At 35.2% G+C, this 25073-nt stretch overlaps 1 protein-coding gene across 2 annotated transcripts in view; it reads left to right on the top strand.

The window, feature by feature from the left end:
- Window positions 1-25073, top strand: part of LOC137933620 (mucin-1-like) — a 218350-nt gene that overhangs the window by 150994 nt on the left and 42283 nt on the right. For both annotated transcript variants that reach the window (XM_068777648.1, XM_068777647.1), the window contains 5 exons: window positions 4416-4650; window positions 6125-6286; window positions 12237-12414; window positions 18361-18547; window positions 20218-20339. In XM_068777648.1, the coding sequence (XP_068633749.1) occupies window positions 4416-4650; window positions 6125-6286; window positions 12237-12414; window positions 18361-18547; window positions 20218-20339 (884 nt within the window). The remainder of the gene's footprint in view (window positions 1-4415; window positions 4651-6124; window positions 6287-12236; window positions 12415-18360; window positions 18548-20217; window positions 20340-25073) is intronic.

Here is a 25073-nt window from a genome sequence, read left to right as displayed (position 1 = left end):
AAAAGCTGTAGGACAGTACGGTCTAGTTAGACTATACTGCAGTCCATAGCTCATTAAAGATTCCTGCTGTTAATTCCTTTTTTTATAATTTCCTGTTTTTTTTATGATAAGCTTATAATTAAAAAGCTGAATTTTTTTTTTCATAACTAATCTGTTTTGAAGCTTCGTGTCTTCATAGTATAAAAATATTAAAATCCATCCTACGCATTCAGTAGTTTTCTGTGGGTAGAAGTCATTTTTTAGGATAACATAGATAATAAGTTTGAATAAACGTCAATAAACGAATTCGTAAATAATATTTAAAGTGCACGCGCCAGAGGCAAGTAGAATCGCTTCGAACTCGACGTATGTGGTCCGACGCCTTATCTATGCCCGACCATTGTCACACAATCGCCCAATTCAGATCCGTGTTATTACAGACGCATCAATCTTTCACAACAAACATGGCCGCCCACCACAATTCACAAGACGCGTGCGTGGTACCCTCATTGTAGAACATAAAAACTCACGTGTCAATTTAAAATTATTTTGTCATAATACCGACAATACTACGACTCGGATACATGTATGTTAGAGCTTTCTTGGTGGCTTTCTATTCACTTATAAGACAATGTATGTGATGACCTATCAGATCTTTAGATCTTTATAATACTTATTTTTTTTTGTGATACTTATTTTTTTCATTTATTTTTCTACCCGCAGCTAAGTTGTGATTAAAAGATTATCACAAATCACAATCAAATAACCTAATAGAAAAATATTTAAAATTATATACGTTAATATAAAAATGATATATACTAAATTTAAACGTAACTGCCCGAGTTGAGGCAGCCGGAGAATCATACGAGGTTAATTATTAAAAACTAAGCCAGGATAGGCAGTAATAAAAACTTTATCGTTTCTGACATAAAACGCCCATTTCTTGATATCGGCCGTCTATTATATTATACTAGTGGTCCCAAAAACATGTACTTACATGTTAAAATTCTTAAGACCTATATAGCTTGAAAATATACCTTTTAAATATACGCCTCTTATCTACCCACTTCCTACCTTGCGAGTAATAGTAATTTTGTAAAATACCTTCTTAGCTGATCTCTACTAGGTATGGTAAATATTTTCGCTAAATTTCAAGTCTTATAACTTTGCGGTTCCAGAGATATTTTGATGAGTCATTATATGGACAGAAATTTTATAGCTGTGTATAGATTGAAGATCTAAAGTCATACGAGTACATTGAACAATTTTTTGACACTCTCCCACAATTTGAATATTCTAAACATGAGTTTTATTATCCGTATAAAATAAAATTTGAACATATTAAAAATTGTGCAATAAATTACGTGCGATAAGTCAATAGTGACAAGTAACAAGCGAGTTCGCAGTCGAGTCGCGCTTGTGATTAATGCCACCGCGAATCCCGGACGCAGAGCTTTCGTATACACAAAATTTATAGAACCCGGTATGAGGTCGGATTTCGACAATTGATGGACTTACCGATGGCCAAAAATTTACGAGGTGTACATTTCCACAGATAACGTCTCAGTGATGAAGATAGACGTCGGCATTATCTTACTATCTTGGCATGTGATTTTTCAATTAATCAGCTGGTTTTATTATTGATTTCGTGTTATCTACAATTTTCTACTTTTTTTGAGAATATTTTTGAAAATATTACGACCCTTATTACTTACCTATACAATAACCTGGTCTATGTGTTGTTGTTGTCTATGTATAATAGTAATACGTGTATATATATTGCTATAATGCTATATATATATATACACGAGATATTTGATGATACTATTACTTAATGCTTGTCTACCTTCTCTGTCCTTCCTTTCAAACACTTAAAGAATTGAATAGCCCCAAACTGTGTATACTACTTATCCTCTTCGTTTTCTTGACTTATTTCTTAATAACGTCAGTTTTGGAGTCAACTCAGCATATATTTTTTTACTCTATGCTAGGTGGATAAGTTTGGCGACAATGGAAATCTCCGACCTTTGTCTAATGTTACATAGCCAGGACCTCCATCAAAGATCGCTGTAACAGGTCATTTTAGCGTCAAGCAACTTCACCAGACATTCACTAGATCCACCCCGGGCAACGTGCTCTGCCCACAGCTATCTTTTGCAAATCTTACCTCATTCCTGATTTGATCTCGCAGCGAAGCTTTGAAATTAATACAGTTTGATAAGACTGATAAGAGATATGAAACGTAAAAATTTAAAAAGCAGTACTTTAACGTAAATTGCGTCAACAAATGCAAATTTATAACACGAAGCACGCCCCGAGTTCACGCATAATCTGTTGGCCGCAATGACACCGTCACGGCGCACGCTCATTAATTCCAGGCGATGGAAACGCCAGATTGGTGGAAAGTGTATCGCAGAGCTCGCGAGCCGCGAACCGAGCCGCTTCAAACGCGCCGACTCGATTCCTATCGGTGTAAATGCCGAGATGCCGCGAACCCCGCTCGACGCTCTGAACTTTAAAGAATTTTCGCAGTTCGGATAAACGAGTCAGATATCGATCAAAACTTTCGATTCGTGTCGCGATGATCATTTTACCGAATTATTTATGTAAATTACATAAAATTTAACATGAACGTTATTTATATACCTGTTAAAATAATCTATTATCAAATGTACGATTTAATTGAACAGCTCTTATTACATGATATTTTACACGAAGTCGGTTTTTACACAAGTCTGGCTTAATGTATAACATATAAAATAAGTTAATGTATATAAAGAAACCAAAAGCACTGTACAGGAAAATACTATTCTAGGATAGCGACAAATGACTTGGGTTTGATTGGCAAGCTCACAGCTCTTAACAAGCTATAGACGGGGCTATGACCGTGATTTCTTTATGAGAATAAATCCAGAATAATGAAATCAATAAATGAACGAAAGTAATTGATATAGCCCAGCGGGTTGGCAAGTTGAAGAAGGGCAGTCCACATAGAACGCAGAACGGATTGCTGCTAAGGCCTTAAGGTTCTAGAAAGTGAAAACCACAAGTCAAGTCAATGCATCGCAAGACATCCACTTAAATGGCATCTTTAGGACGATGCTAAATGCCGTCTACCTACAAGAAAGATTGACGACCTTGTTAAGAGAATGAAGATGTAACCTACTTCTGATGGTAATCGCCTATGTCTACCAATGAAAATCCGACATCTGAATTAATGACCGATGAATCAATAGATATAACTAATTTCACAGACGTGTACAGTTCACTTAAGTTATTTTTATTTAACAATGATAATACAGCTTAATAACAAATTAAAAAAATATATACTTATTTTCAAGCTATAGATCCACAACATATTAGGTTCAAGGAACTGTAAAGAGAAGATGATAGGGTTTCTCAATTACACGGAATCCGTTCAATAAAAACTTGAGCACTTGCTACAAAAATGGCGACACTTTTTGTTACACAGTTGCGCATACGACGGGATGCTTTCGACCGGGTTCGGAGTATACAAGGCCTTTCTAGGTAAAATTAATTGTCCCACATGGTTATGATAGCGTTTTAAGAAACTAAAGCTAGGATTTTATTATAGTGTTATTACTTATTACGAAATTTAACCTTTAAGGATTAATATGAAATAACACCGGTTATATTTTGGACTTATATTTATTATTGTTCTATTATGACTTGATAATTAGTTTAGATAATTTAACTTAGAAATATTATAGAATAGCTATAGGATATAACTTGTCCGATATGAACTGAAAATAACACTTTTGTGTATATGAGTTTATTGGGTATGCCAGACAATTTTTAATAGGTCACGCGGTAGGAAAATAAACATAGAAACACACGCGTTCGCCGCCGTGCTCGAGCTCTCACTAGGACGATTGATGTTTGCATCTACGTCATCGCTGCTTGCAGGCACCGACGTTGCCGATGCTCCCCGTCTGCGCACACGGCTCTGCTCTTTGCACCCGACCTCGTACACGGCAACTCCGCTAGATGACGTAGAGTAACACGGTTGCCACAATATTTATTTTAAATGATTACTTCATCATAATCTACCGTAGGTCGCATATTGTTTGACATAAGCTTCCCTCATAAATTTACAACGGGCTTGATAACGTGTTCCGAGTTATGCGTTGTTCACAATACCCCTGAAACTCTCGTGGTACTCACAGTGCTTCGAGACTGCGTCGATTCATCGCCTTAGAGTATATGAAGCTAATAGGAGTGAAAGGCTCCCACCCTAAATACTTACAACTTCAAAGTTTCCGTTCCTGGTAGGGAAACACCGTCACTAGTCGCGCCTCTATTCTGACGGCGTCGTCTCCGAGCAGGATCTGTTAGATCCTGGGACTAAAGCGACATTCATTTAGCACTAAAACATAGCTGTTCTTTTTTTGAATATGCTTGTTCGCGTTGTCCAGGTGAAGGCGGCGGCGGCGGCGGGGCGCGACGATGCGCGCGCGACGCGGCCTCCCCCGCGCACGCGCACGCTCACGCGCCTACGCCGGCCGCCAACCCCGCGCCGCAGGGACACTCCTTGCCCACGCTGCCCACGCAGCCCACGCAACCCACGCTGCCCACGTCGCACACGCACCACACGCAGCCTGCACACGTCAAGAGCGAACGCCTCAGTCCACACGATTCCTCTGCTTCCAGGTTACTTTCATGTATTTTTTACATTAATGTTATTAAAGCACCTGCCCTGACAACATCACTCTTTTGTACAGTATAAATTGAATTAGGTATTTATCCTATAATAAAATTATAAAATAACTCTGAAGCAATTGCAATAATGTCATTAAATTTTTACTGTAGATCCTAACATACGTTTTATTGGGTTTGATGACTATTGCAACTTTGCGCATTTCATAGTTCGCCATGAACATCGCTCGTGTGACAATTCGATTTGAACTTCGCACATGTAACGATTCACGTGCTGCAAATTATATTTTCGTTTAACATTGCATTGGAGAATATTTACAAATTACAATATTTATTTATTTCTCACTAAATTAAATAATATTAGTGATAAATGTGACATAAAATTTTTGTCTCTTTTGGCAGTACAGTCTGTCGGTACAGCTGGTATTACATATTTGATACTGTTATTAATTTTAACACTTTTCGAGGTGTTCGTTATAGCAAGATTCCGTTATTTTTGCATTTTATAAGGAAAACGTTCACAATTAATAGCGTGACGTGCATGTCTTGAATTGTTCGCTTTTGGCCATTCCATCAGTCATGGTTAGTTATTATAAAATCGATTTTACATCTTTAATAAATGTGACATATAAGGAAAACAATGACGTAGTGTTAACCTTTCAAAACAACTGTATTTAAATCTTTTAACTCCCATCACGAGATACGATTTTCTTTATGGAGAAATATTTTTTATCAGTCGTTTCACTCAAAAAATCGGAAGATTTTGCGATAAATTAAATTTAAATAAAATTGCCATAGATCTACTAAACTATTCACCTCAACATTCTTGAGTAAGAGGACATTTAATATGAAGTTCTGGACAGTCACATTAGGGTTAACATAAAAATAATCTTACATTTTTAAATATTTTACTTTTTTCTAGGTTAAAGGATATATATATATAATTCACGCATGTTGTTATATATTGTATAAACTTTGTTACAACCAGCTTACTTAAATAGCAAAATAATTAATACAAACCTTCAAAAGCTACAAACAATTACAAACAATTATTATATAAACTACAAACAACTTTAACTTATATTAAAAATTGTACATATCCATTAAATAATTTTGTATAGTAAAGTTGCACAGAAATTCCTCAATGTCGTCATAGTTTTTCTGTAGGAGCCAAATTTGAACTCTTTTATGGTAAATGAAAAAACTACGAAAAAAGTCGTTGATTACGGGCAGCACAAAAATCTCGTCGATCTTTGAGGAGGTCCATACCTTGCAGGGAGTCTTAAACGGCTGATATTACGACGAGGATAATGATATTAGGTTTCAATAACCTAATGTTATTGGCTAGTAAGAACTGTTCTATGAGAAATATTTGAAAAATACGAATATTCTTGTTTCACTTTGCTATTTGGCAATGTAAGCTAAAAATTTTTTATGGTCAAGATATAAAGGGTGAATGTTTATCCAGGTCTCGTAGCGTGACGCCATCCACTTCATCATACCCGGGCACGCCACCAGAGCGGGGTAGCCCACACGCAGCGCCGCAGCCTGCGCCTGCGCATCCTCCACGTAACTACTCTGACATCATGCGCTCGCTTGCGGCAAGATACAACACACATCCAGCCAACGAGTAAGTTCATAGAAGTAAAACATATACGCATCAAAAATAAATACAAATCTCTAACAACAAAATAAAAGTTAGGACAAAAACCTAAACAAAAACAGAATATGATAAAATAAACACTTAGTGATAGACATATCTCGGTATAATTGATTAACCTTAAAAGAATCGATGCGACTCTTATTATCTTTGAAGCTATTGACTTTTGGATGATGTACGATACATTAATTGACAGCAAATAGGCTATACATTCGCCCATTTTAAAGCTTGTACAACTATAACTAACTACCCTGTATTCCAACTTATATCTATTTCTGTGCAAATATAGACACTTCGATAATTATGGAAACATCACATTTATTAATAAAAGTCGATTCCTGTACACTGTAGCAAGTGCTTAGCTTCGCAATCTCGTTACTAATTAGGAAGGCGAACATGAACTTGTAAAGTTTATTGTTACAAGTTCCCATTACAAGGAAATATGTTAGATTCAGCCACTCCAATATGCACTATGTCACCCGGTTTCGATGCGGCGATAATTCAACGTGTGATAGCGTTGAACACAGCTCGCCATAACTTCTAATGTCCGACATTCAATTGTAGCGGTACCCATATTGCACCTTCTATGGTTCAAGAAATTATGAATTATTGAATCATATTTTATGATATCTATTTATTTTTTGCATTTTATAACTCTCGTTGATATAGGCTTGCTGAACGGCCCTTCATCAAGCATGCACAATGCCTTGACTTTTAGCAGGATTATATTTAAAAATGATATATTATATTAATTTCATATCAATATGTATATCAGGTGTGTATACTTTAACACAAAACTATTCTGTTCTGTTAGCCATTCGCCAGTGTTTTACTTATTTTTTGGTAGTTTCTAGATTTAGAGGCTTTCCATCTTACAAATACAGAATTGTAGAATAATGGCGGAGAACTAAAGATTGTAAGCTACGGGTTTGTTTTGATAATTTATGCGAGTTACGTAAATGAAAGTCCTATAAATCAACGCGAAGTAGAAATCGTCTGACATAGTAGCTTAACCCAAAATATTTATATATGTAGTACAGGCGCATTCGAAGTTACCTTAAAAATTCTATGAATTTGTGGCGAATCGATCTGTACCTTTTTTCTAGGAGAAGACTTGTCTATACGTGTGAAATAATTAAAAGAATTTAAGTGTTTAGTTGCTGTAGTCCGTGTAAAAATTCATTGTCGTCACTGTCCGCTTCTTAGCGACACTCCGTAACCAATCAAATAATTTATAATTAAAAAGCCAAGTTCACAGTGACCAGTTAAAGTTAAACATTCGAACGTAACGGCGAACAAAGATTATTCACTGCATTCTTGACTCGAACTGCAGTTTTTGTTAAGGAAATTCTTAATTTAAGATAGCATTTTTATTTTCAAAATTCAATTTAGGTAATTTATTCTAATTAAGATATGGCTATTACGTCAACGATGTCAAAACAGAAAGTCGATGTAACGATCTCCCGATTTCGATTTCGTGGCCAGAGCATCGAAGTGCGTTTTTCACACGCATCGTGTCACCGCGTTCACAATAGCATGCGACCCGCAGTTCAGCGACCGACTAGTGATGCCCAAATCGATTTGCATATTAATCGATTCGATAAATTAAGTTTAGTCGACAAATTTACATGATTCGTGAGAACCGATACTCTCCGCGTGAACTGATGTTATATTAATGAATTGCTCATCTGACGCTGCGGTCGGTGACCTCTGTCAATTTTAATTGCCATACCTTGGACTGGCCTAATCAATCTTGAATTTTATAAAAATATTTGAGCGATGTCCTTCGAAGTTTCTTGCGACATACAAATTTTTATTTTTTAATAAATAAGTTTCAATAATTTATAATTCAAGAACTACTTTATTGCACGGTACAAATTCGTATATAGGGTTATTGTTACAAGGGGAAAAAACTTTTTGAATATAAACCTCATTTGCGAACAAACAGCTAGAATTAAAAGCACGCTGAAATAGGTTATATTTTTTCCCATTAGAATGCGACTGGCCAGTAACTTTGGGCAGTCCAAAGTACACAAGAATTGATAGTAAAATATAATAAATTTTTAAATGTAGCAGTTATAATTTTCAAAACGCCTTTTTACTACATTATCAGTACAATATTTATTTATTCTGAATGGCATATATTCATCCTTATAAAGCCTCTGAAAGGTGTAAAAACATCCAATGTTTGAAACCGTATATATGAATTCTTATATCAGTTTAAATAAAGGCTTATATTTCACTCGATGAATAAAACTAGTTAAATCATTAATCGATTTGTAGTTGTGTTACTGCTTTTTGTGCAAACGTCCGACTCGAGCTGACCTTGGCGAAAGGTAATTCCATATTGTAATGCGTTTACGTACTGCATAACAATGTTCGAAATATGGCAAATTCCTTACATCTGTAATGGAGTTAAATGACCACTTCGTAATTACAAATATAGTCAATAAATGAAGCTAGACAATAAAACTTTTGAAAGCAAATGTATATTATATTTATTAAGAAAAGTCACTATGCGTTGTAAACAATTTTAAATTCTGATGCACCTGATTATTTACAGTGTATACAACTTTCACAATACCGATACATTATAAATAGATCATAAAATTTTTATATATTACAATTAAAAAGCAAAGATATAAAATAAAGTAGAATAATATCAAATAATTATATAATATATTAATATATATAGGTCTTGTCTGGAGAACTTATGACTTTAACAAAGTCGTCAGACAGCATTGGGGGTGGGACCACGTTGCGTTCGCCGGTCCGCAGCTTCCACTCCTGAACTTGTTGACCCCAGCGGCGATCAGTTAAATCTATCCATCGCTATATTGCCTGTCCACTGGCACTTAAACTTGCTAATTAACTGGGTTATGACAGTTACTATTATTAGTTTACGGAAGTCCTCATCCCTGATTCGATCTCATAGAAAAATCGAACAAAGCCACGGATCGTTGAACATCTGTGAACTAACGAACTTGTGTAACTTTAAATTCTTATACCGTGTACTAAAACTTGCACCTGAGAATCGCTTGTCCGTATAACCTAAACCGGAAATCTAAACTTATCTGAAATCGGTTTCTAAGCTGCCCTTTTGACATTTACAAAGCTACTACACCGGTAGGCCTTATTTCACCGATTATACATGGTTTAATTATCTCGAAAGGCAGGCCATTATTCATGGAACAACAGCAGCGTTGCACAAAGGTCGCCACTAAATTCATTGTTCGACATTAATTCTATACTTTACATACTTAGATAACGCCCTTGAAGCTAAACAGTTATTGTATACATATAGTAAACAATGCACTGACTACGGTTATAAGAATTAAAGATGAATTATTCATTGCGTATAATTTAGCTACGTCTTTGGTGGTAGGTTTTATTTGTTTGATCGTCATCTATTCGGATTCGATTGGATATTCGGATACCTAATTAACTAAAGTTGTCGTGTTGCCTTAATTCAAAAAAAACTTTTACATAAAAAAATTAAATCTTAGTGACCAAAGAGCCCATTTTCAGAGAAACTAGAATCAGATTGTTGCATTAACATAGAAAATAAGCTTTATTATTACTTAAAACAAAATTCATTTAAAGTATTGTATTACAAGTTGTTAAGTTTTTTTTAGAGTGTATGTTTAAAATGATAGAATTGAAGTTAAATTTAATAACGATTAGGCATTAACTTCTATACATACATTTTAATAGAGCAGTGGAAGCCCATCGGAAAAAGACTGGGACTTACGATCGTCGGTTCGATTCCCTGCATACATATTTAGATAATTTACAAACTCTGCGTTTATAGGAATGCACATACAAGGTTGCTACTGTTCACAAACAAGTTTATCAGAAGATGAGTAGTAGCGTCCTCGACTTAACATAATACTACATTTCCATGGTCAGCCTACCATTATGGTATATCCCCAAAAAAAAAATAAGAAGATATCTTTGAAGAATGCCTAAGCCTTGCACTGGGCTTCTTCGGGCTAAAACTACGATAAATACATTTAAGTACCGTAAACTAATCTGAAATTTTGAGTTTCGATCACGGCTGTCATTATGAAATAGTCGTATCTATTATGTCAAAGCTGTGGGTCTCATTGCTTTTAAAATAATTAACGTGACACCATTTTTTTGTGACTTATTACAATTTACGTACAAATCAATATCCTTAAATACAGGTTATCTATTTTATTCCTGAGAGTCGTACAAAAAAAGTTGATGTTCTCTGTAAATTTCACAATAATAAAAAAATATAATGTCTTATTGAATTATAAAGTTTCTATAATGTATTATGTTTTATTTCCTTATAGTGCTAATTATGTAATAAGAATTGCAAGGACCCTATTAAAGTTTTCGTAATACAAAATTCAACAAACGTTTGCACTAGTTTTATTCATTTTAAGATATAATGTTTATTAACACAGCAACCTAATTAATGACCGCGACATTGTTGAAAGTAAATCGCAGATTAAGAATTGATAAGTTTATTTATACTCGTTGAATATACGTAACAAGATGCTGTTACTGTCACTGTCTCACGGGAACTGACCCGCAGATTGGCTGCACAGGAAGTACGAACAGGAAATTGGGATCCGGACCACCTACGAGTGACAAAAACTTTCGTAACAATTCGAGCAAAAATAATGCAGTTTTGTTATCCTTTCGGGTTACAAACACCAATTAGTTACATTTAAATACGGATTTTATGACATTTAAATTAATTAAAATCGTGAGAACTATGTCAATTATTATTAGTAAGTATTAAAAATTTCATAATACATACCTATCATATTATGTAAATATTATATGTACATCTGTTCTATTTGGAATTAACCTAGAGTGTTTAATATGAATTAATCTATATAAATTTAATTCTGATTGCTTTATTATCACTATAGACTGAAGTGCTTGTTGAAAAGTAGGTTGTGTTCATGTATCTGCAAATTATTTTAGATTTTTTGTAATTTTACAGACCAATTCATAGCTTTCCTTTAACCTTCTAATACTGTTACTCTTCGGACTTACCGTTGAGGATTGGAATGAAGCACTGATTATGATGGAACAGAGTTACAATCTGCCCCGTGGATGCGCTCCCAAAAATATAAACGTCCAGCAATTGGATGTACGTACAGCACCCGGCGATAAATTTTGCATGTCGACCTTTGGAAAGAGACAATCAGCTAATTTCGGCTTTGTAGTCGTTGCATTTCGTGCGACAGAGATAACTTTCTACAAAATTAGCCGATTGTCTCTTTCCAAAGGTCGACGTGCAATATTTATCGCCGGGTACTGTAGGAAGTTCTCTTACATTCACTCACTTGCCACAATTGAGATATCGAACACTTCCACTATTCACACTTCCACTACTTCAGATTACCACTTCTTCTCTTTTCTTTTCTGATCACCTAGACGTGCGATGTTCGGGTTATGTATCCCTTGGTAATTGTTTGACAATCTTTATTCGATTTGCCTTGCGAAATTTGTTCCATGGGTCCAAATTCAGAATTTGAAAACCCGGTATTCCAGATTTTGTAATTAAAATCTTTCAGGCGCCGATTGTTGTTTACCCCGCGAAACATTATTTCTAATACGAAGACGTAAAAGAATTAACTGTCGATAAAAGTGAAAGACAAAAACTTCATTATATCTTAGGTTAGAACCAGGTACCTAAGGCGCGTTGCCTTTTAGGCCAAATAACATCACTCATCAAACAAGAAAGGTTCGGGAAATAAAGGTTTAAAATTTACTTTGTCATAAACACGCAGCTAAAGGGATAATATATAACATAATAAATTATATTCACTAGGCCTTCCGTGCTTTGCATACAATATTCTACATAACGCATATTACCCCATTATTGCTATTTTTAAGGTAATTTATTTTGTTATTTAAAGTCGTTTTGTTCACACAGTTACTTTCATCGCATGAATGGCTTCGGTGTGGAGCCCCGAGCTGCTCCTCCATCACCGGTACAGTCAGACTCCAGCGAAGTACCCCTTGGTGGTCTCTTCGACAAGCTGACCACACAGCAAGGCGGACCGCTGAGATTACCTGCTTTTCCGCCCATGTTGGATATGAGTTCTACTAAGGTGAGTTATAACATATTTTAAAACATTCAACAAACATTCTTTAGCGTTACTTATTCATGCTCCACAGGGATAATTTTCCATACTAATATTTGTGACCAAGACGTTAAAAATATAATATATCTGAGACTTGACATTTTATATTTATTCGAGGTAAAACATGTTCTGCATGAAGTAGGAAAAATATACAAAACATATATACAAGTTCATTCACGGTTTCGTCGTCATCGTCTTAGCTCATAGATGTTACCTGCAAGGTTAAAGCCAAAAGATCAATAGGGTGATAAACAGTAATCGCCACAATTAACAGGCAGGTGTAAGATTGTGTACAATAATGTATGTAGATAACGCTGCTTGTCAACCAATATAATTAAAGCACAAAGTGGGAAATATACAAAATTGTATTCCAGTAATCAAACCCGCGACTCACACGCAAGTCTTAATCCTCTAACGCTGGACTACTACTACTAGTGGTTTTTTTTTTTCATTCTTACTTTATTTACTTTTAATTATACATAGTACATAGAGAACATTTACTTCCAAAACTTTTTACCATTTTGTCACGAGTAGTGATTTAATTAATTCTATTGCTGTAGAAATTCTAGAAATTTTTAAAATGGTAAGTAGTAAGTATTTTACAGCAATTTACTTTATGCACATCGTATAGTACTCAGTTACACTGATTATAAAAGATATTATTCTAGAAATCTATAATTAAAATATTAAAAACAATATGATAGGAATTGCTCAGCTATGTCAAAAACAATGTTAATCATGAGGATTCGAAACATTCAGGAAGAGGAAACACATTGATATCACGTGCCTACCGAGCGGAGCATTAACAAACTATTATTTTTTCACGTCACAGAGCATCTACGTGACTACTAGCTGAGTCGGTACTAATATGAAATTATTATCCTAAAAACGTCCCCTGTGACCTTCTTTAGGTAGCTTTGAACAACTCAAGTTAATGACGGCGATCGGTTCCCACTAGTTGGACTTACGAAATAGTCATGATCACATGAAGTTGTAGGAAGCGGGCAACGCTAGAATGATCATCTTGACTATCTTTAGGTAGACCTTTGCCTTGCAATGGGCGTCTATAGATTTTTTTATAGTCCCTTTTATTGGGGGTCTCTCGTTCTCCTCTACCTTGTTTAGGGACAGGGTACTTACAATTCATAATTAAATATTTCACGTTTTTCTTTATTCCTTTTTTTAGTCTTCTAAAAATTCTTTCGGTCTTCTAAAATACTTCACGTGATCTTACATACATCCATTTTTAGTTTCCTCCTTTTCATCAACTCTCCCCCTTCACTTCTTAAGTATCACTGGTATTAGGTTTCTTATCTTATTTTTATGACAACTTAATTAGCGCTTAAGCTATTTTTACTATTTAATTTGTATTTATTATCAAAGCTGGCACTAGCTACATTTAGGCGTCTATAAGTTGACATGATGATGTAAAGAACGAGAGCTGGCTATCTCAAAGTGATCTTATATGAGCTGTTTGATTTTTCTGGTTCTTGTAGCTTAGACGATACTACAGCTCACGAATGTGGTTCAAGAGCTATATGGCCACCAGTATGCATACAGTTCAAGACGTCTGTTGTTAAATATCTCGCGTGTATCTTGACTAGAACCGTTTTGACACTTTGATTTAGATTTTCGTAAATATCATCATTATCACTTCAAGCGTAATATCTCCATTTCTGAACAGAAGCTTTTTTCAACATATACCAATAGAGCAGAGTGAACACGTCCAGTATCCACTGTGCTTCAAGGACCTTAATAAGGCGATCCGTGGTCTCCACACCAGATCCTTAAAGTCTCAGTGCCAATTCAACTTGTACTTGCCAATCGCTTGGCACTTGCTACACTCGATTTACTCGATTACTTTCGTTGGCTGACAAATCTCCTAATTCTTGGCTTTCCTCATTTCCTAGCATAGGTAGCTTGTTGAGCGACTATGAGATTGTAAATGAGGTCGAAAGTAAAAGACCATATTTAGTAGACCATGTACAGTGCCCTCACTTTTTCATAAATAAATGCCTTTGTTTACGCATTGTGCTTCATTACCATCATAATTTTTGGCTAAAGGACGTTCACTGCTGCGCTTAGGCCTCCCCTTTAGATTTCTAATAGGACTGCCAGGAAACAGCCTGGACAAACATATTCCAACGACATTAGAAAGTTTCTTTGTCCATCTTGTGGACTGACAAGATCGTATTTAGTTATAAATAAATTTTTGAATGTCGTTCAATGTCCCTGTAATTAGGTTTGTGCCTGTGATACATCGGTGTAGTGTTCTATTTTTATTATAAAAATTAATGCATTAATCTTAATTTGAAATGCTTACTCAATATATTTGAATTGGATATAACCTTAGTCAATACGTACGAGAATCGCGTGAAACATAAATTAATATGTTATTTTATGATTTCCGTTCGCGGCTGCGTAAGTCACTTAAAACTCTGCCCCTATGAAATAATTTACGCTCAGCTGATTTTTTATTTCATAACATCGTCTTCGAAATTCATATTAATTCTTTAAGTGTGCTCACTGACCTTCCCGTTTTAATTACAAGCCAGTGCTTTATTCATAGTTCACGGCTGCGATTAAAGTGTCTCGGGGCGTCGTAAAACTCGGGAGCGTTATCGCGCGGGCATCGGCGCCGAGCGCGCTTCGTTATGTTAATTCGAACCGCTTTAAAATCATAACGCGCACAGCGACCGCTTCCTTTCCACTCATAATGAAGACAATTAAATCTGATAAGGCCTACGACCTTTACACTTCCTTCACTACATTAGTGATAAGACGGATAGAGTGTTAATTGCGAGGCGGCCGGTACGAAGTCTGTACGCGCGCAGTTGGCAGGATTATATTAGCGAGGCGGCTGCCCAGCGAACCGTTCCAACTCTGGCGCGGAGTGAACTGGAGCTGCACTAATTGGCCGAGGCACGCGCCGCGCATGCGCCCCCGACACGCTACTGATGGGATGTGAAATTAAAGAAGCGCCGTTCGACTTACAAATCGGTAAAAGCTACGCGATGAAATTTGAAAGAGGTACATAGTCATTACATTGCTACCAAGTGGAGCATTCACAAATTATTATTCTTTTACGTCCCAACTGGGTCTGTATTAATAAGGAATAATTTTCCTTGAGACGTCCTCTGTGACCTTCTATGGGCAACTTTGAATAACTTAAAGTTAACGACTGACATAGTCAGGGTCACGAGAAATCGCTGAATGCGAGTGATGAAAGCCTCTGACACACAGGTGATAGGATGTGGAATTAAAGAAGCGTCGCTCTACTTATGAAACGGTCAAAGTTATACGATGAAATTTTTAGCACCTATGTCGGTGTTCAACTTTCTTCGTAAACCAGCGGCGTATCGGAATCGTAACAATGATTATCAGATTCTCATTCCGCAAGTGCTCGCGGCGTCGCCTGTATCAGCGTCCATTATTCTCTTGATAACGCTCGTAAACGCATTCGCTGTTTACTTTCTAAAATCGATCGTATCCGTGCGGCAATATAAACATGATTTGTAACATTTCTCCTTTGCCCTTATTCAGTCTATAAATAGTCGTTTTAAATTTATTTTCACCTATAAAGTGAAACGGGAGCGATGCGGAAACGAATTGTGAGATAAATGGCGGCACCTCCAGCCGTGGGCGCGGCTGAGGCGGCGCACGAACACCCGTTCGGCTATTGCTCGGAATTAGTTCGTATTCGCCTTTTTAGTGCGGCGGGCAATTAAAAAAGATGGATTGCGATTTGACCCGCGCGCGGATAGCGTGTCGGTACGTTATTATGATGAATGCTCACTTATGAATGCTCTCGATCAGATAACGCCACGCCGTGCTTGTTTGCTCGGCTGCCACTCTGAACCACTTGACCGGCTACCGAGTAATTGAGTTTCTAAATGTCACAGGTCGAGTCGTTCTCGTTGTTCTATCTATACAAAACATTTTCACCATTACTATACATAATGATTGAATATAAATGTAAGTGCTGAATTTATAGCACATTTGCTTTTAATTAATGTCTGGTATAAAACATAACACAAAAAATTAAAGTGAACTCTGTTACATTAACTCGTGCAACAAATAAGCCATCGAACCGCGATTTGGACTCCCCTACACCGTGGTAAATATAATACAAGTACTTTGGTTATACGGATTGGTTGGGGTGAATGTATTTTTGCTGTCAATTAGACCTTATTCAAAAATCAAACGTTTCAAAATTAATAAAGAACGTAATGGTAATACAGTGAAGAAAACCGTAAATAAAATTCGGATACATACTTATTAAAGCTAATGATTATTTACTATCCATCCCTAAAAATTTTATACTGCCAGAAGCTATTGGCCTGTCAAATTCCAATAGACAAAATAAATGAATGTAACATAATTCACAGTAATGACTTTAAAAAGGATGATTAAAAATAAATTTAGAAACTTTGAAGATTTTTATCGACAAATGTGCTATATCAATCTTTACATAGATATATTTCAATAGTTCTGGTCTAAGAAGAACCCATGACAGATAAATTTTTAGAGTTACTTTAAGAGTATCTTTAAAAAAGTAATAGAGAAATTCGTTCCCAAACTTTATTGTCAGAACAGTAGTACATAGTTCAAATAGTTAGCCCATGTCACTCTAAGCATTCGGGTTCCAATCGGAATTCGACCGGTCCAACATTACGAGCCAGTCGTTATCTTATCGGCCATCTATCGCGTAAGTGCCCACACGTGTGATTTCACGAACCCCGAGACCACCGCAGTTCATCGCTTGCTGTAATGCTGTTCTCACGGTATTCGTTTTACACTGTTGAAAAACTTACGTTAAGCCTAGTTTAAGAAGGAAGATCTAGAAAATAAGCATCTACAGGAAATCTATGGTTACTAAAGATATTTTAGTCTAAACGTCTCAACACACTGCTACTTCACATCTAGAAAAAGTTTTCACCGATATAGCTGAGTACAACTTAGTTAATGTGTATTAAAAACAAAACCTATCGCTATCTTTGTTGCATTATAATTGTCGACTCACTTTTATTGATTACGTCATCATCATTTCAGCTTATAGTACATCTACTGTTGGACACAGGCCTCTCCGTAGATTTTTAATAGGACCGGTTGAAAGCGCCTGGCATCCTGCGTATTCCGACGAACTTAACAAGGTCGTGTATCCATCTACAAGGGGAGAGACTATGTGCACTACTGATCACCTTTTCCTCGAGCACCTTGAGTATTTTGACCTCAGCGTCTGTCCACTTTTCTTTCGTCCTATATCGCTAATTTATAACCATTCAAAAAAGATTCTTACAAAGGTTCATGTACCTTAATTTGTAAGAAATTGGGAAAAATTAGCTACAGATTTTAGTTTTATTAAAGCGGTAATTAACTGCTACCAAAAGATTTAAATAATAATAAGTTACGTTACCCTAATATAATTGATATTTTATATATATAAATTTTGTTACTCAATGAAAACTACACAAACCTCACAAATAGATGCCGAGGTTCTTTTGTTTCTCTTTTTCCAGTAACCACCACGAACACCTAAAACACATTACAAAATTTCACCACAATAAATTTTCAAAACACAATTAATTTTTACTTTGAAAAGAATCTTAAAAATGAAGCAATGCTATACCTATATAAAAGACATACAGATAACGATTATGCTATCCATAACAAAGCTACAAAGCGAAGGATTATGATTTAGGATAGTTGGTCGCGGGTTCAATTAGCGGGCCACGCTTGATCGTTGGAAGGAAATAAAAATATACATCACATCTAATAGATACTTAGTTTGCGTAGTAGATTAGGATTAGAGTTATTTACTAAAAGCAATACTGTAAAAAGTTTATTTATCTATGTGTAATGGAAAACTATGCACCAATTTTGGCTATGACTTAAAAAAGGTGTTTTTCGCAGACATTGCTGGCGATTTCGCGAGTGGGTCGCAGCGGGCGGTCACGGCGCAAGAGGTTCGGCGTAGGCTCGGCGGCCGAACACTCCCCGTTGGACCTCTCAGCGGCGACGGAGAGTGCCGCCAAGAGGGCACGCCTCTCTGCCAGCCCCAGCACCCGAAGCGATGGCGACGAGAGAGTTTCCAACGAAGGTAATGTAACTCAAAATATTTATCTTAGTAATTATTCATTACTCTCAGAACCGATGAGATAAAAGGTTCCTTTTGATGGTTAACCGTAATAATTATATGAACATATACAGGGTGATGATATGGTCTATAGTTACAGTATCCGAAACATAAACTAAATATTAAAAATAATAATATTTATTAGACAACGAAAGAAACTAATTATTTTTCATATTTTCTTTAATTAATAATTGAAATAATCACATATTTAGTTTTCACGATTTATACAGAGTCATTTGCGAGCAAAAAGCTTAAAAACTTTTACATTGTTCCCACATAAAGTAATCACTAAAACTCTATTGGAATGCGACAGTTCAATAACTTCTAACAGTTTTAAGTAAACAATAATTAATTTTAATATGTAGTTTGTAATCTAAAATTTGAAAAGCTCATTTTTTGCTATTTTAGAATTACGTTATTTATTCAATGCAAAAAGAACTGCATTCAGTTTCTGAAGCCATTGATTTATGTATAGAATGTTCCATTCATTAATTGACAGCAAATGAGTATATATTCACCCTTTACAAGCTTTTATACCTTGTAAGTCATGCAAATGAGCAGTGGTAGCCCGGCGATAGGGGACCAAGAATTGCTATCATAAGTCACGGGTTCGATTACCGGAAAACAATTTTGTATGATTCACACTTTGTGTATTAATTATACAGGATTGTCACTGCTTACAAACAAGTTTTCAGCGAATAGGCAGCAGCGTCTTCTGCGTACATAATACTACACTGCGATCTACAATCTGCCTGCCAAGCGAGGTGATCATGGTATATCATCCCATAGATATCTTTTGTGGAGGCCTTTGTAATACAGTGGGTATCTATTAACTTTAACGACGAAGTCATGATAACAAAAATAGAAATAATTCACATTATTTTCATCCCTTAAAAGAAAATAGGGAAAATAATTAGTACTTCTCTTTCAGTCTGAACGTAACTGTTGATTTTTTCATCATCTGGTTTATGTTTCATATAATCGCTACAGACCATAAATATAAAGATCATTCTTCTTTGCCATTTGCCTGTATTTTTCAACCAAAGTTGTAGTGGAGATTTAATAAAAAGTAAATAATTACAATTTATGAAAAAAAAAAACAAGTAACTTTAGTTGATGGTTAATTAAGATCCAATAGTAGTATTATATACTTAAATCATTGTATATACTACTACTATTGAACGTTACATCTAATTGTTAGAAATATTATTGGAATATATAGAAAAAAGACATTACAGCCTTTTGAGTTACGAAGCAGGCATGACCTCTAAGTTACATCTGCGAGAAATCATATCGCATGTAACTTTAATAACAGACGACATAATGTGAAGGACAACTTTGAACTATGCAAATTATGATCTTTAAATGCAAAACAATTCATAGTCCGTAACTAGCAATTATGTTCGTCAGCGATATTGCATCATTTTAATTCGCGATCCACGACTTGTTTTAGTGTCAGCAATAACTGATTAGCGGTTTGTTACTTACACTAAATAATCCTTTGGCTTTTCTTACATCGCAAGGTTACAAAAGCATTCAACTGATGATAAAAATTATGCTCCTTATATTAAAACGATGATGATGCAGTTCAATACGTCAACTATGTTGAAGTTATATGATAAACGATTCTGCAGATCGCAGTGAGGCAAGAACTGAATGTCTGTGCGCCGAAGCTCGTGCCCGACTTTCCGCCTGGTCCGTGGACGACGTGTTTGACTTCGTAAACTCCATCGACATCTGCGCAGAATACGCTCACGTGAGTAACAAGTGATTACATATTAATATACACACATACATACATATGTTTATGTGTGTCAAAGAATATACATATTATAGCATATACCACTTACAGAGCTTGTAACACTCTTCTAATACAAAAGTTTTGATGAATCTTCTTTAATTCAACTAACAACGTGATAACGTCTTAAAAGAACCAAACGCGCCGGCAGTTTAGTCCACACCACTCTCATTTCGTGTTCTCCCATATTTTTATCCGCATTGGAACATTCGCAGAAACTATTTGTACACATCATGAGTAGAATAGTTATTACAAAAATAGGTTCATTTCCATCCTTCAACATAAAGCTACATGGGTTAGGCCTAACCTAAATATAACTCATAAAACTGTCGTCTGTTATTTACAAAATAATTTCTCTAGTACAGTTATGAGGTTTTAACAAACAAATAAAACAGACTGTTATTTGTACATCACACAAGGTTGAATAGTGAAGAAAAAATGCTGCCAATAAGTTCGTCGTTTCCAGATGTGAGAAGAATGGGATAAATAATTAAATAGTATGGAAACGTCGTCGGAGAAATCTTTTCAATTTTTTATTATCTTTGTCACATTCAGGATATATTAGAAATAACACCGTAACGTGCGGTTTATTAGCGTTCATAATAATTCTTAATAAGTATAATAAAGACGCATGTAAATAGAGGATACGAATAAAATAAAACAGGTAGCAAAAGAGTGCAACATTGAAAAACATTATATTACTTTCATACGCAGCAATATAATACGGTAACCATAAAAACATATACAACTCATTGCTCTTAATTAGCAGTTACATAGCTGTACTCGTAAATCTAACTGCGAAATAGCAATAGCTGCTAATTATAACGAACGTTTCGCTCTTACATAGTTCTTAAACAAGCTCGGACTATTAACGTCGAATAACTTTCATCTAATCCTATACTTTATTTGCCTGAGTTAATATAGCGCTCTTTCTAGCCCACCTTACAAGTAAGTGAAAAGAGAATATTGTAATATATGTAAACAATTATTATAAAACTTAAAGATATGTTTACATGTTAACAGTATGTGCAAATAACAATTTATCATGTTGTTCTAATTATACATATGTAGTTGTTTATTTAGTGACGAATTTCCTTACTCAAGGTCAATATTATTTTTCTTCATAACTTTATTCCCGACTTAACTAACCTGCGGCCTTTTGTTTAAGTACACGCGTCAAAAGAGAACGCACGGCAATTGACCGCTAACGCCATCTATGGGCGCCGTGCAAAACATTTTATTTTCCTTTTGTTGCCGCATTTTCCGATGTAACTGCCATCGTCCTCCGAGTAACTGATTACGTTTAATGCTATGCAAGAATACGCTGAATCATAGTGTAAACGCATTCCTAACTTCTTATCAATAATGTGATAAGTTATTTATTTTTCTATATAAAATTTGTCCAACGAAAATAGTATAATCGCAGCTAATCATAAAGCCGCTTGAAACGTGTCTCGATCATTTTTGCGAAGGCGTTCAGGCGCTGCGTTACTATGAAGACGTCATCGCTCATTACAAATGGCGGGATAAACGCGCCAAGACATCTGCAGACCGTAATCATGAGTACCTGTAATCATTGTTTCTACACTTCAAAGCAAATCACCATTATAAATTGAACTCTTAATAAACAGATCGATATTAAGGCGAAGCTACGCCGTGTGTCTTTATAAACTGGTTACTAATTGATTGAAGCTTAGTTTGGATGTCTACGTTTACATTTCATTATCTGTATTATTTTCATTTGGCTATTATCTAGAATATTCATATGTATTTATTGAAATGATTTACAGATCATGTTAATAGTTGTTTTATATAAGAATTGTGTGATTTTTTAAATTTTATGTTACATGTCTTTACATAGATAACTCCCATAGATTTAATAGTTGGAAGCGATCTTATTATTTATATAAAGCGATCACAATTCATTCAACTATTATTGTTCCGATGTTAAATTATAGGCACAAGGTTTTTTTGTCATAGACATTCTTCATTAGTATAAATACAACTTTTAGGAATTACCGGTCGACTAATATCATAATGTATTTATTGTGATATTAAAGAGAAATGCTACTTTAAAATAGGTTTAAGCAGCAATTGTACGACGGCGTCTGCGACAGATCTGCCGTCTCACAATTTTATCTGCTATCTCATTCTCTTGAATGTTGGTTTAACGTCATATTCGTTATAAGGCGGTTATTGAACGGCATTAAATAAGGATTTCTATTGGATATTAACAGTTATATTTATTGTTCAACTTGCATAACGACCACCGATGTATCGATTGCTACCGAGCTACTCATTATAATCGATTTACTACTCGATCATGGACTTATTAATTCGTATATGCATTTGCTATTCATTATCGATACACGTTTTAAAGTAATTTTATATAAGCTTGTTACAAACTATTTTATCAGATTTAATATTTATATTTAAATAAGATAGTAATAATTAGATGTCAAGAATTTTGAGGTTAGAAACTTTTTTAAATAATAATAATACATACAATTTAAAGCCTAATCATTCAATTGTTTATTCTAATAAAAATTTGATCAATTAGGACGAAAAATTTTATCTATTTTATTAATATTTTTTTATTTTGCCAAAATGTCCAGCCGTTTCATTAATCGCGTCTCGGATTTTGAGTTTTAAGATTCTTATCGATTGTATTCAATTTATATCGATGTTAAATTGTTGTTAATTGTAGCCAATTAATAAGTGGAATCCGTAAGATTATGCGATCGAGAAATTTGATTTGTAGTAACTTATTTTGGTAGCTGTTTTACTTACGGGAACCGTCATGAAAAAACCCCTTTTCAGTGACATCTATTCTACTTTGAATTAAATGACAGCATAGGGCGCTGTATATATGGTCGCTGAAGCCTTTCGGATCTGGAGTGGGGGCTTACGACTGGCAAGCAGCGTAGGCTGTTAAAGTTTACGTTATTGAGGTCATCTGACCTGAAAATGATAGATGAAGGTAGATTGCAACTGATCCTTTTGAAATTCTATAGGAGAGGCCTATGATCAGAAATGGACGTCTTATGGCTGAAATAAAGATGCCAGAAGTGCCCAATTTCATACAAACTACATTACAATTAAATTAAGTTCCCTTATAGTAACATTCTTTAGCGTAAAATTCAGCATATGTGTTCAAAAAGTCTGTTTTATTAGCGTTTATTATTTCTAATGTCTATTTAATTATTTTTACGATACACGAGCTTTTGAGGCGGGCGACATATCGCATGTCGCAGGCTGTAGCATTCTGACGCAATCGTAGGCGCAGCTTTGCGAAAACGTCCCTGTCAAGTTGAAGGCTACACGAGTTGCTTTCGTTTTGTTAACTTGTCGCGCTTATGCCCACAAGTAACAGATCCCGACAGCAGGCGTATGGCGGACGAGTTATTTATTTATAGTTAGATACTAATCCCATGTGACGGAACTCTGGTTGGCTGCGAAATATTTGCCGTTGGAAATAATAACATGTTTGTGTATAACAGTAATTTTATTTGATTACATATCCACAATCTCATTCTATATCTATAAATTTGTTTTTCAGAAAATTATGTTTATTTTTTAATCTTTATTGTAAATCAACAAGATGTAAAAGAAATCAAATCTAATGGAGAAAAACAAAAAGTACAAAGGATGGTCTTATCGGTCAGTTTCCCGACAACAATTGTTAAAAGTAAATTAAACCGGGCAATCACTAAGCGATAGATATTAGAAATTTATGTACATACATATTAGAGAATACTTATAATAGATATGTCATAAAAATAACTACATAGTATTATTGTTTTATATCTTTGTACGTAATTATTTAAAAAGGTTACAATAACGTATTTCTACCTATGTATTAATTCGTCATGATACCTTTGGAATAATAAACCTTAGAGACTAGCAATTTTAAAGGAGTATTTATGAAATTCTACATGAAAAGTGGATAAGGTTGGTAGTGGATGATACACTTTTTACATATACGTAAGTTTGTTAATAGTCATATTCTGATTCTGCAAAATCTTTTTAAAATCTCATTTAATTAATAACTTCTATACCAGCATCATAACGTTACGTACGCATTCGAATTTTAAACTATAGTTTGTTAAACGTCGTTTTAACTCACAGTGTAAATTATCAATAATCATTCGATATTTCAAAGTATGTTGTTATATCAAAGCACAATAACTGTAATTAGGATTGACAGGTGACATTTAAATGGAAGCGTGCGGTAGTAAAGATTGAGCAATAGAAACAAGGGCGGGATAACAACTGTAGTGTTGGAAAATATTAAATAATTACAGATATATTTAAAACTCATATTTAACTCTCAACTAAAATTAAAGACAATCTGGTGAAATAAATAATGTCGGCCTGAGCCGAAGCTTACTGGAATACCTTCTAACAAAGTTAACGTAAAGAAGTCCAAGCTTAATGCCTTTAGACCTTCACTTGAATCTTTAGGCTGTAAAGCAGATAGGCAAGTTAATTAATAGGTAGATCACATAGCAGGCTAAACAGATGGCCGCTAGGCTCTTAAGATGCCGGAGTGAAAACTGAGTGGTTCTGGGCCGTATACCAATATAGATGACCTTGTTGAAGTCGTCGGAAGACGATCAAAGTAGGCCGCTTCAAACCGTCATATTGAAAATCTTTGGAGAAACCTAAGTTCAGCTACGCCCTACGGCTGTA

The sequence above is a fragment of the Battus philenor genome, unplaced genomic scaffold, assembly GCF_028537555.1.
Source record: "Battus philenor isolate CCGP_79_NKW_IND1 unplaced genomic scaffold, ilBatPhil1.0.hap1 SCAF_13, whole genome shotgun sequence".
NCBI lineage: Eukaryota > Metazoa > Arthropoda > Insecta > Lepidoptera > Papilionidae > Battus > Battus philenor.
Note: the sequence above shows the minus strand (reverse complement) of the source record. Positions and strands in the feature narration are given on the sequence as shown.